Below are 13779 nucleotides of genomic sequence, written 5' to 3'. Positions count from 1 at the left end.
TTGATCTAATATACATCCATTTTCAAATTTCCCCTTTTTGGGGGGATAGGGCACTCAGGATCCAATCAAGGATTGCTCATTAATTTATAATCTTTATTTTCCTTCAGTCTGGAACAATTCCTCCAACTTTTTTTGTTTGTTTCTCATGGAATTGACATTTTTGAAGAGTACATGCCAGCTGTCTTGTGTCCCACAACCTGGATTTGTCTGGTTGCTCCTCATGATTAGATTCAGCTAAACATTTCTGGCAAGATTAATGGCCAAGTGATGTTGTGTCCTTCCCATAGTGTCACGAAGGAGGCACATGATGTCAGTTTATCCCACTAGTGGTCTTGCTAAGTTTAATCATTTGGTCAATGTCATGTTTTCTAGATTAGACCTCTCCACTGTGAAGGTACTTTTCCCTCTTTGTAAGTAGTAAGTAGCCTGTGGAGTGACAGATACTTTTTATTTATTCATTAATTAATTTAATTTATTTATTTATGGCTGCACTGCATCCTCGTTGCTGTGCATGGGCTTTCTGTAGTTGTGGAACAGCGGGGGCTACTCTTTGTTGCAGTGCGCGGGCTTCTCAGTACAGTGGCTTCTCTTGTTGAGGAGTATAGGCTCTAGGTGTACAGGCTTCAGTAGTTGTGGCACATGGGCTCAGTAGCTGTGGCTCGCAGGCTCTAGAGAACAGGCTCAGTAGTTGTGGCGCATGGGCTTAGTTGCTCTGTGGCATGTGGGATCTTCCCGGACCAGGGATTGAACCTGTGTCCCCTGCATTGACAGGCAGATTCTTAACCACTGCGCCACCAGGGAAGTCCCGTGACATATACTTTGAGACAAGTGAATATCCTTTTCCTCAACAATCTGTCATCCACTGCTTTTAGCATCCATTGATAACTCTTGCTTAAATCAAGTATTACATGAAAGTTTACAAAATGGTGACTTTCTAGTACTATAAATCCTTATTTATTTATTAGCTAGAATTCTTCTATAAAGAAGAGCTTTACTGTTCTCTCTCCCTTTTTTTAGTATCACCACAGACTCATTTTACTCCATGTGCTATATAATCCATTATTATCATGGTTCTCTCATATACTCAAGTTGTCCCAAATTTGCCTAGTGGGAGCTACTTAAGATAGCTTCTGTATCCTTTCATCATATCTCCACTAATCTTTGAATACTTCCCTGCTTTTTTGTCATAAAATGTACTAGGCTCACCTTGTACTTTCACTCCCTAAACCTGCAATCAGCCAATTCTCCAAAGAGTCCTGATACCTTTTAGTGGGGATTGGTACTTAGAAATTAAGATCTAGAGGTAGAAGCATTAATTGCTATTATTATTTCTAGTCCCTTTTAATGGAAAGGGTATTATTTCTGGTCCCTTTTCATGGAAAGAGCTAGGGAATATACTTTTTTTTGAGATAATGAGTTTATATCAAGTCCCCCAATGCAACTCCAACATTTGCAGGGTTTTTCCTTACCTTTCCCATTTCATATTTATAATCTACCTTCTCTAATCAGTGATGTCATTTGCAATCAGGGTTCCAACAGAGGATTATGCTCAGAAGCTACTTGAATTATTTTGCATATGTACGGTTCTTACTACTTTGGTATACAGATGGATTCACTTTTTTGTTTGTATTTTTTCCCTCCTTGTTGACTTAATTTTTGAATGTGTAAAATATGTGCATTGCTCAAAAGTCAAAACTATATGAAAAGTATACACCTTTTAGCACCTTATTGAGCAAACAAAACTGCTATATGACAAGATGTTTTCATACATACATACACACAAAGTCACTAATTCTCTATTTTTAGTTTGTAATTTGAACCCAGGTCTATGAAGTAAAGATATAATTTCCCTATGTTTCTATGCCATTTCTCTCACATCTTAACACAAAGAACACTGAGAGAGTCTTGACTTCCATCCTTTAATGATGAGAACGTGAATGCATCAAAACAAAACATCTCAAAACAGTACAGGATACTAACATGTGGGGTCCTCTTGGTGATTTTTACACAGCATCAAAAGCACTTCAAGGGGGGGCTTCCCTGGTGGTGCAGTGGTTGGGAGTCTGCCTGCTAATGCAGGGGACACGGGTTCGAGCCCTGGTCTGGGAAGATCCCACATGCCGCGGAGCGGCTGGGCCCGTGAGCCACAACTACTGAGCCTGCGCGTCTGGAGCCTGTGCTGCGCAACAAGAGAGGCCGCGATAGTGAGAGGCCTGCGCACCACGATGAAGAGTGGCCCCCGCTTGCCCCAACTAGAGAAAGCCCTCGCAGAGAAACGAAGACCCAACACAGCCAAAAATAAATAAATAAATAAATAAATTTAAAAACTGAGGGGGTCCGAGGTCCCCTTTAAAAAAAAAAAAAAAAGCACTTCAAGGGCTTCCCTGGTGGCGCAGTGGTTAAGAATCCGCCTGTCAGTGCAGAGGACACAGGTTCGAGCCCTGGTCCGGGAAGGTCCCACATGCCACGGAGCAACTAAGCCCGTGAGCCACAACTACTGAGCCTACGCTCTGGAGCACGTGCTCTGCAACAAGAGAAGCCACCACAATGAAAAGTAGCCCCCACTTGCCGCAACTAGAGAAAGCCCACCTGCAGCAACAAAGATCCAACACAGCCAAAAATAAATAAAAATAAAATAAATAAATTAAAAAAAGAAGCACTTAAAGACGTAACTTTTATAAATGCTCAGGTCTTTGATACAGTGGAAAGACCCAGTGGGCCATAGCGAGACTGCTGCATCTGAGAAAGTGGCTGGTCCTGCGGAGTGAAGTGAACTGGTAAGTTTACCTGGTGACAATCCCATTTTCTGCAAGAATGAAGGCTGCGGAAGGATTGGCAGCTCTGATGAGGCTCTGCAACTGAATGAGGAGAGGGTGCCTCTGCTCTGTGGTGTGACTGGTGAACACCACATTACTCACCAGGCCTGGGGAACAAAACCAAAAACAGTTCAGCCTTTACAGAGTCCTGACTGGGGCTGACAGTTTGCACAAATGTGAGCCCTTGCTCCCTCCCCTGATCATCCCTTCTAGCAGCCCCCTCATGTAGACACCCCTGCCACCCAACATTGATATACATAGCCATCATTCTGCTCCTCTTTCTGTCACTGCAACCTCTTGGAGTGAATGGCCTCAACTCTGTGGCTGCCTCACCTCCTAACCTCCTCTGTCTTCTTAATTCTGCTTTGATACCTGGAGTTTTTTCATCTAAGGGCCCTTTCTATATCCCACATACTTAACCTCATCAGGAACCGGTGGCCAGTGACTTTTCACCAGTTCAGAACACAGACATGTACCAAGCACAAACCATATGTCAGGTGCTAACCATTCTCAAAGTCAAGAAGTCTTGACTTTGCACAGTCAAGAAGTCTCACCCATGGACCCACAGTTCCAAGGTAAGTGCTAACAAAGATATTCACAGAGTGACACAGTAAGGAAGAGTGGCACATATAAAGAGAGGTTGTGGAGTGGGCCACAATCACTCTCAACCTTTCTGTGAAAATACAGAAGTAAAATCCACAGCACTACAGATAATTTCAAAATCAGAGAATCTGCCACATCCCACCATGCCAACACAATTGTAATACCTCTTCCATACTTATTTTTACATGGCTAGGATCACAGCATATACACCATTTCTGCTATAGTATCATTTGCATTTGTGTTATTCAACCATTTTTATTCACTTAATACTGTGAAAATTTCAAACATATACAAAAGTAGAAAAAAATAGTATAATGAATGCCCACGAGCCCATCACTTGGCTTCAAGAAAGATCAACATTTGGCTAACTATTTCTTCTATACCGTACCCCAACCTTTTCTCCTTTCCTCTCCTTCCCCACTGGATGATTCTGAAGCCAATAATAGACATCCTATTATTTCATTCAAAAATATTTCAGTATGTATTACCATAAGATAAGGACTCTTTAAAAAATGATTAACAATAAATTCTTTAATATAAAATATCTAGTTCATATTCAAATTTTTCTGTCTCAAGAATATTTTCTTAATTTTTTGGAAACAGGAACCAAACAAAGCTCATATATTATATTTCACTGATGCATCTCATAATTCTCTTTCAATCTATAGTTTTCTTCTTACTTCTTTGTGATTTATTTGTTGAAAAACTGCATCTTGTATATTTCTCTCAGTCTAGATTTTGCTGATTGCATCTCCATAGTGTTGCTTAACATGCTAGATATATCTGGTTTATAGATTCAATCTTTTTTATTATAATCTAGTTTTTAAAAAGTTCTTGTTCTTTTTCTAACTTCTTAAGTTAAATGCCTAATTCATTATTTTTAAAAGCCACAATGAGATAGCATTTCACACCTGTTAGAATGGCTATTCTCAAAAAGACAAGAAATAAGTTGTGTTGCTGAGGATGTGGAGAAAAGGGAAACTTGTACACTGTTGCTGGGAATGCCAATTCCATAGTGGTACAGACACTACGGAAAACAGGATGGAGATTCCTCAAAAAATTAAAAATAAAAGTACCATATGATCCAAGAATTCCACTTCTGGAATGTACCAGAAGGAACTGAAATCACTATCTTGAAGAGCTGTCTGCACACCCATGTTCATTGCAGTATTATTCACAATAGCAAGATATGGAAACAACCAAAGTGTCTATTAGTGGATGAATGGATAAAGGAGATATAAGATATATCTTATATATAAGATATATCTATCTTATATGTGATATATATATGAATGTTACTCAGCCATAAAGATAATGAAATCTTGTCATTTTGCCATGGATGGACCTCAAGGGCATTATGCTAAATGAAATAAGTCAGACAGAGAAATACCATATGATCTCATTATATGATCTCATTTATATGCAGAATCTAAAAACAAAAACAAAAACAAAAACAAAAAACAAAAACCAAGCCCATAGATACAGAGAACAAACTGGTGGTTGCCAGAAGCAGGGGGTAGGGGGTGAGAGAAATGGGAGAAGAGAGTCAAAAGGTAAAAACTTCCAGTTATAAAACAAATAAGTCATGGAGATGTAATGTACAGCATGGTAACTATAATTAATAATACTGTATTGAATAACTAAAAGTTGCTAAGAGAGTAGATCTTAAAAGTTCTCATCGTAAGAAAAAAATTGTTTTGTAACTATGTAAGGCAATGTATGTTAAATAAACTAACTGTGGTTATTTTGCAATGTATACAAACATCAAATCAGTCTGTTGTACACTTGAAACTAATACAATGTTATATGTCAATTATATCTCAATAAAAAGAAAAATTATTTCTTGTTTAGTAACATAGTAACTTAAAGGTATATGCTTTCTTTTGAACTATTTGGTACAGAAATATTCATGACAGGTTGTAGATGGTATCCTTTATCATTAAAAATTGCCCTTTAATTAATTTATTTATTTGTTGGCCATGCTGTGCGGCATGTGGGATCTTAGTTCCCTGACCAGGGATTGAACCCGTGCACCTTGCAGTGGGAGCATGGTGTCTTAACCACTGGACCACCAGGAAAATCCCAAAACTGCCCTTTTTAGACTCTTCAGTATTTTGCCTGGTATTCAACCCTGCTGTTATTAATATCAACCTCATTTCTTTTTGTTTGCATTCGTCTGTTATATCTTGTCCGTTCTTTTATCACCATCCTTGCTTAGTTTTAGATGCTTCTCTTGTACAGAACATCATATACTTTGATTCTATTTTTTGGTTTAATCTGAGATACTTTTTTTTTTTCTGTAGTACGCGGGCCTCTCACTGTCGTGGCCTCTCCCGTTGCGGAGCACAGGCTCCGGACGCGCAGGCTCAGCGGCCATGGCTCACGGGCCCAGCCGCTCTGCGGCATGTGGGATCTTCCCGGACCGGGACACGAACCCGTGTCCCCTGCATCGGCAGGCAGATTCTCAACCACTGCGCCACCAGGGAAGCCCTGAGATACTTTTTAATAGGTGTTTATTCCATTTATATTTACTGACACTTTGTTTCTGTTACCTTGTTTATGTGGAATTCTATTTAAAATTTTTTTTTAACTTTTAGCAGTATGATTTCTGCATTCTGTTTTCTGCTTTCCTTCTGATAAGTGGTGAGCTTATAGTCTGTTTTATGTTCTTATGATAGCTATCCTTATGTCACCTTTAGACAATGTCTTTTGACTTTTCCATATGACAGACAAGGAAGTTCATATACCCTTAAATTTGTCCCACTTCTCCACTATCACGTTCTGGTTGGTTACATTAATAATTTTATAGTTCCTCCAGTGGATACTTTTTTAAAAAAAGTTTTACTGTTCTTATAAATTTATTTATTTATTTATTTATGGCTGTGCTGGGTCTTCGCTGCTGTGCGCGGGCTTTCTTTAGTTGTGGCGAGCGGGGGCTACTCTTCATTGCGGTGTGCGGGCTTCTCATTGCAGTGGCTTCTCTTGTTGTGGAGCACAGGCTCTAGAAGTGCGGGCTTCAGCAGTTGTGGCTCGTGGGCTCTAGAGCGCAGGCTCAGTAGTTGTAGCGCATGGGCTTAGCTGCTCCGCAGCACGTGGGATATTCCCAGACCAGGGCTCAAATCCGTGTCCCCTGACTTGGCAGGTGGATTCCTAACCACCATGCCACCAGGGAAGCCCAAGTGGATAATTTTGTATCTTTAAAGAGTACAATTAACTCTTTACAACTTAACAGCTTTAAAATTTACTAATCTCCCACTTGAGAAGATGTAGAGGTAATATCTCTCTTGTTGCCTCCTAATTTTTTATTAAATATAATTTCATTTATAGGTTTTGAGATTTTCAACATTTATATTCTATTTTGTAATAGCATTCTCATAGATGTTATAATTAATTCTATACCTAAGAAAACTCAGTGCTCATCATAAATCTTTTTACTAATAGAGACTAGTTTTATAAACCATTAGTTCATAAGTGAATGTCTCTAAATTATGAGACTTCAGCTTTCCTAAGTAAACCTGTAATTGCAGGATCCTAAATAATGAATATTCAGTACAGAAGACTCTTACTAATACTGTTTACTTCAGTCAAGTGTTTTAAACAATTAACTGTAGTTAGTTTTTGAGGGCAAAACTCATAATGTACGGAAGGGTTCACAGAGAAAGCAAATTCCCTTCCTACCCAGCAACCTACTTCTATCCCTGGAGGCAACCATATTTATCAGAGTTTTCTTTCAGATATGTGCTGAGTACTTACAAGTAAATGTGTATGTATACATTTTTCCCACAAACAGTGGCATACTATACCATTCTGTGCCTTGTTTTTTCACTTAAGCCCTTAAAAAATTTTTTTTGGTAAAGCTTACTTCTTCCTTACAGTCTTCTCTAATACCTTACCATCCCAATCCTCCCCTCATGTCACCTTGCTGTCTCCCTTTCTCTGAACTCCGAGAGCTCCTTTGAATAACACAGGCGGTGCTTAAAATATAAGGCTTATATTTTTATTTATCTTCTTCATATATGTAAAAAGATAGCTAAGGTAAAGATTAAAGCATGTGTTTTAGAGCCAAGCAAGCCTGAGTCTGAATTTTCGGTTCCACTAATTATCCATGGGTGACATTAGGCAAATTGCTCAACTTTCTCTCTGAGCCCAAATTTCCTCCTCTGTCAGATGGGAACACATACCTCCAGGTTATCTGTGAATGCTTTATTACAGGTTACAGAGAGTAAGAACTCATTAAATGCAACCTGACACTACTACCACCACCATCTCATCATTTGGGAATGGGACCCTTACATGTCCCCCAAGGAGCCTGGACTGATCCATTCCTCAGACTGACAGAGGTGGCTGTGGCACACCTTAGCCACAGCAACAAGCAGGAAGGTAAGTCACATGACTCTCACCAGCCTAGGCTGCTGAGCCCATGGTTTAGATGAGTGGCTATCACTGGTTTGAAGGCAACTTCCAGGACCCCTTGCCCCTGCCTTTGCTCTGAGGCAGAAGTTAGTGATACTTCCTTCCTCTCACCAATCATACTTATAAAAAGTGTTCCAAAACTCTGAAGACTGAATCTAACCTCATAACCACATTCCATTCGCAACCAGGGAACAGAGTTAGGAGCTTCATGTCAATGGTCGTGTGTTACAATGGGGACAGGGCACACACAAAGGGTATAAAATATGCCTAGGATCATAGATGTTAGGAGATAGGGCTTGACTGTTGAGCACATAATCTGCTTCCTGCGTGCTTACACACTGTTTGGGAATCTATTGGTTCCTTGGTTCTGAGACATGAGTCCTGCTCTTCACAGGTATCTGTTAGTGCTCCACAGCAAGTCAGTAGGCCTTAGGTAAATATGGCCCATATGCCTCTGCACAGTGCTTGAAAGACCTCTGAGGATTCAAGGGTGAGTTTCCTCAATGGCTTCCTGTGACATCCAAGTGGTCACTTGGTAAAAGGCACACCGACTGCCCAGTTCCCCAAACCTGGGCCATCGTCCACCCTCTACTCTCAGTCCCTGCTACCATTTGCCTGGTTTAGACCACTGGTCTCTCTTCACTAGGTTACTGCTCATTCTCTCTACTTCCAGGCTTCCTTTACTACAATTCATTCTTCCTACTGTAGTAAGAGTAATCTTTCAAAAACATAAATCTGATCAAGTCACTTCCCTACTTAAAATATTTAATGCATTCCAATTATTTTTAGGCTGATATCTAAACTTCTTGGTCTGCTTGACCTATCTGCATGATGCACTTCCTCAGGGCCCTAGTCATACTCTAATCACCATCAGGCCTTCAATCTTGCTATTTCTTCTGCCTGGAGCCATCTTTTCTCTCATTTTTTTGAAGGAGGGCCAACTCCTCCTTTAGGGTGTAGACAATTTGAATAGCACCTCTTCCAGAAGCCTTTCTTAATCCCCCAGGACTGGGTTACAGTAGGCATTAGATAAAGATTTGCTGAATAAATGAACAAATGAATGAAGTGTAATAAAAGACACATGCAACCTGACCTCCGAGGCAGCTGCCTAAGAAACTAAGCTGTGGGTACCCACATGCCAAAAATTCTCCCACTTGCAGGTCTGAGCAAGTACCATTCATCAGACAGTTATCTGGAAAGGTTTCTAAGATTTATTAGTATATACATACTTTTGGTGCAAAATTCATAAGGTACAAAAGGGTGTTCAAGTTTCTTCTTCCCTTCTCTGGCACCCTGAACCTTATTTCTCCTCCACAGAGGCAACCACTAATAACCAGATTTTGGGTATGCCTCCTCAGATAGTCTATGCATATACAAGTATATAGGAATATACAGAACCACATTTTCTTAACAGCTTCTCCTACACTTAAAACTTCTATTCTCAAGGTCTTCAGGTATGGCCTAGATGTGGTAACAACACAAGACTTGGGAATTCAAATGGAGAATATGTCTGCATTTTGTTTATTCTATTTTAAAAAGGTTCCTCACATGCCTTCCTTGTTCATAAGCTTTAACATTAAGATGGACCACCTGCAGTTAGAGTTTCAGTAAAGCCTCCTAACAAAGGTGACACTGGTAGTGCCTGTGCTCCCATTCCCATCTAGAAAGGTCACTCTAGAGGCTGTGGGGAGGCAGTGAGGACAGCCTGGTGAGCCTACTGCCAGAACCCCATGTCCTGGTACAGCTACAGGAAGTGGCTGGGGCCTTTGGAAACTGAGTAAAGCAAGGTCAAGCAGCCAGGCCCAGAATGTGGCACAGTGGGGTAGCAGGCAGGGTTCTAGAAGGCTCAGCACATTCCAGAGATGGCAGTTATGGGAGCTGGCTCCTGCAAGAGGCCCATGACATTCCCAGGGGCGGAAGACAAGAATAGCTGTGGTGGATCTTGCAGTGAGGAGTCAGGAAAGACTGAGAGAAGATCTGTAAAGACCCTAGGACTCTACTTAGCATCTTAGGCAGAAGAAACTGGAGAGTCAGACTACTGCGAATGTGCCAACCTGAGTGGCACGCAGCAGGGTCACAAGCACAGGCTCGGCCTGCCTGAGAAAAGGCTAGGATCTGAGTCTCTGACAGACACCTTGCCCAAAGTCCTGTCTGCCCCATGAGTACCATGTAGACAAACACTGTGGGCTTTGGATTCTAGGTCAGGAATTGGACATAGAAAAGGAGCTTTGCTTTGTGGAGAAACAAGCTAAAGGATTATCCCCAGCATTCCTTAGGCCAGCTATGCAATCTGCTACCTGCCAAGAGGAAATGCCATCTTCAAGGCAAGGTACAGCAGTTATCTGGAGCACAGGGTGAAGAGGCCATCATGAGCGGTTTCATCTTGCTTGGGCCGGGAGCTTCCTTCAGCTCTGTTATCAAGGAGTGGATACTCTGATTTGGCCAATGCCGCACCAGTCTGGGCTGTGAGTGAGCAGGCAGCCTGGAATGGTCCGTTCCCAAGAGTGGAGAAAAATCTCTGAGTTCTGTTTGACCATCCCAGTCTGGCTAAAGACTTCCAGCAGCCGAGAAGAATACAAATCTCACTTCTTTTGTCTATCTACAGATACATCTAAAAGCAGGTCATGGTAGTAAATTATCTGCACTCTGTTTTGAAGTCAGCATTATAATGAGCCTTGCTTGTTGTTTAAGCATTGAGATTATTTCCTAATCCTTGGATTTCTGTAATACACATCATCTTGTGGCTGCAATACAGTGCTTTTCTCATTGTAAAATAATCTTTTGTTGTAAAAGCAATGAATCAGGGAGCTTGATTCATGAACAGGAGCGAAGGGAGGCAACTGCTCCCTTGGGACATGAAATGTTTGTCTACCGGTGGCAGATCCTACCTCTTAGAGAGCCACCAAATCTCTGAGGAGGAAGAAATACTTGCATTTTATCTCCTCTCTCCCCAGAGGGTCCACGCCCATGGTGAATTAGGTCAGATCAGTCTGTAGGGTCCTCTTGGCCCAGATGTAAGGGGAAGATGTCTACCTAGGCACTATCACTTAACAAGCCCTTTGCAGTTCAGAAAACAGCATATATGGCCTCAAGGTTATCTGTCTGCATCTGATCACACTCCCAGCTTTCTTTTCTTTTTTTTTTTTCGTCCTCCGACCAGGGACTGAACCCGGGCCATAGCAGTGAAAATGTCGAGTCCTAACCACTGGACTGCCAGGGAATTCCCCCAGCTTTTTTTTTTTTTTCTTTTAATTCTTTTTTTAAAAACACATTTATTTATTTATTTTATTTTTGGCTGCGTTGGGTTTTAGTTGTGGCACGCGGGATCTTTTGTGGTGGTGCACAGGCTTCTCTCTTCTTGTGGCGTGCGGGGTCCAAAGCATGTGGGCTCTGTAGTTGCAGCATGCAGGCTCTCTAGTTGTGGCTCGCATGCTCAGTAGTTGCAGTGCATGTGCTTAGTTGCCCCACGGCATGTGGGATCTTAGCTCCCTGACCAGTGATTGAACCCAAGTTCCCTTCATTGGAAGGCAGATTCTTAACCACTGGACCACCAGGGAAGTCCTCCCACCCCCACCCCAGCTTTCTTTATATAAGCACAGAATTGACACACATTGCCTTTGAACAATGAGTTGGAAGGCAGTGTTAATGAAATAAACCTACAAAATCCCAGACAGAACTCATTCTGTCTTGGCCTAAAAGAGCTTTCCTCTTGTAATACTGGCCCAGGTTCATGGACAGTAAAGACAGAACACTTGCTTAAGGTTCTTTGCCAAGGTAGCCTGATCATCTTTTTCCCACATGCAAAAAAAGCACAGGGGCATTGAAGGAGAAAGTGTCAAGAAGCCAAGGGGCACTAGGGTGGCAATCATGTGATCGATCATGTGATCAATCACATAGTCAGAGGGGCTTACTATAGCCCACACCCTTGGCTTTGATCATGACTTCCAAACATTTATTGAAGGACCAGACAGCTCACTTTGGTTATCTCCTGGACCTATGTTTTCTCTTATGTAGTCTATTTCAAGAATAGGTACCACCAACCTTCCCAATTTCCCAAGCTAGAAACCTAGGAGTCATTCCAGATACCTCCTTTTTCAATGTCCCTCCATCTAGTCTGTTACCAGATCCTACTGACCCAGCCCCTATAAAATCTCTTTAATCTACCTGTGGTATACACTGTGGATAGACCTAGCCAACCTCCATTCAACTCTGTTTCTGGGGTGCAGTGCCTAGAAAGCAACAGGGGCCTCTAAAAGCTAGACTTGAGACTCCCTGGTGCAGCAGTCCAACACACACATTCTTCTCTCCAGTGACCCGGCCTCCTGCCCTGCACAGCCTCCAGCTCAGCTCTTTCCCAAGACAACAGCTCTACGAATGCTCTGTTGTCTCCATTCCCTGTGGATTGGCAATGGGATCAGCAGGGCAAAACTGTGCTGGTGACACTGAGTTATTTTCTTCTATCTGATTTCTACTTGCTGGGCTGCTTCAGGAAGCCCAGACCCCAGGCCTTCTGACAACAATAAGTATTTTATCACTAACTGTAGGAAATTTAGAATTTATTCTGGGTCTCCAGCCATCATAGCTAATATGACTAAAAAGTGCTGCTCCCAGGCTGCCAGATGGTAGGATAATGCAAGGCTGAGTATAACATACAGGATGGGTGGCTTTTTCTAAATGTTATAAAGGAGACGTGGAAAATTTCAGTATATGTAGCAGGCTAAGGGAGAAGGTTCTACTCGGCCATACTCTCACTCATGGGACAGGAGAAACGCATCAAAATCTTGCCGATCCACAGGCTAGGAATACCTAATTCAGTCCACTGACATTAGCTGGAAGGCGAGGGCAGACTTAAGCCCAGCTCAGAAGAGGTGTTGCCATGGCAATTTATTATCATTAAGAGACAAACTCTTGGAAAAAATCTGCCTATCAAATATGATAAAAGCAAAAAGTGCCCAAGTTTTCCCTGGATCAGTTTTATTTGCTTTAGATTTCAGAATGGTAGGTGGGAGCATGAAGAGAAGTCTGTTGCGTCTAAACATAATTTGAAAGGCATGCAAGCGAAAATAGAGCATATTGCTTACCTTGTGAACACTGGTCGAGACATTTAGGAAAAAGAAATCTAGGGAGAAAAAAAAATATTTTAAAACCATTAATCTCAGAATTTTCATTGGTTATTTCTCCCAAAAATGTGAATATCACTAACATACAAGTGACTTACTCAGTGGGGCAACTGGCAGGCAACACTGAACATTAAGGATAGCCATGATTATATAAAAGGTTTTCATAGCTTTGAACCAAAGTCCCCTAAGCCAGAAACCCCATAGAAGTCCCAAAGTGGCCAACTCCTGGTAGAATGTTGAAGAGGGGATACTGAGGATAGGGCCAGCTCTCAAGACTATAGGAAATGGAGAAAGAGAACTTGGTCTTCTTTTCCACCCTCCCAAAGAGATACTGTCCTGACAGTAAAGGGGAAATTTCAAAGGAAAATGAGAATTATTTTGCCTAACCATGCCAAGGGCCTTCAGTACCAAAGTTGCCATATTTCCCTTTATGTGCACAAGAGAATCCTGGTTTCCTTTTAATCCTATGCTGAGCTCAAACGGTGAATGAAATGAAGGAAACTGACTGATTGGATTGAGGGTGACTAATGCAAAGTGTGAGTTAACAACTGTAGCTCTGCAGTAAGCTCCAGAGAAAAGCCCATATTCTCAGTGATTTAAAACTTCGAAAACACCACAGTGCTCTTCTTAGAGAAGAAAGCTAACACTAATGAGAATAGCTGCCTTTTATCAAGTTCTTACCATGGGCTGGGCACTGTGCAAGCAGTTCATATATACAATTTTATTCTCACATCCACCCTGTGCCTTGGGTACCTAAAAACCACAAAGAGTGGGTTTAGGTTGGCTAAGCAAGCTAAGCACTTGGCCCAAGGTCCCACATGCAGCTA

At 41.7% G+C, this 13779-nt stretch overlaps 1 protein-coding gene across 3 annotated transcripts in view; it reads right to left on the bottom strand.

The window, feature by feature from the left end:
• DNAAF9 (dynein axonemal assembly factor 9) overlaps positions 1–13779 on the bottom strand; it is a 149853-nt gene that overhangs the window by 13519 nt on the left and 122555 nt on the right. For all 3 annotated transcript variants that reach the window (XM_067012213.1, XM_067012214.1, XM_059037678.2), the window contains 2 exons: positions 12914–12951; positions 2788–2923 (listed from right to left, as the gene is read on the bottom strand). In XM_067012213.1, the coding sequence (XP_066868314.1) occupies positions 2788–2923; positions 12914–12951 (174 nt within the window). The remainder of the gene's footprint in view (positions 1–2787; positions 2924–12913; positions 12952–13779) is intronic.

This window comes from Kogia breviceps, chromosome 14 (assembly GCF_026419965.1).
Source record: "Kogia breviceps isolate mKogBre1 chromosome 14, mKogBre1 haplotype 1, whole genome shotgun sequence".
In the NCBI taxonomy this organism is placed as follows: domain Eukaryota; kingdom Metazoa; phylum Chordata; class Mammalia; order Artiodactyla; family Physeteridae; genus Kogia; species Kogia breviceps.
The sequence above is the reverse complement of the archived record's forward strand: the minus strand, read 5'-3'. Positions and strand labels throughout refer to the sequence as shown.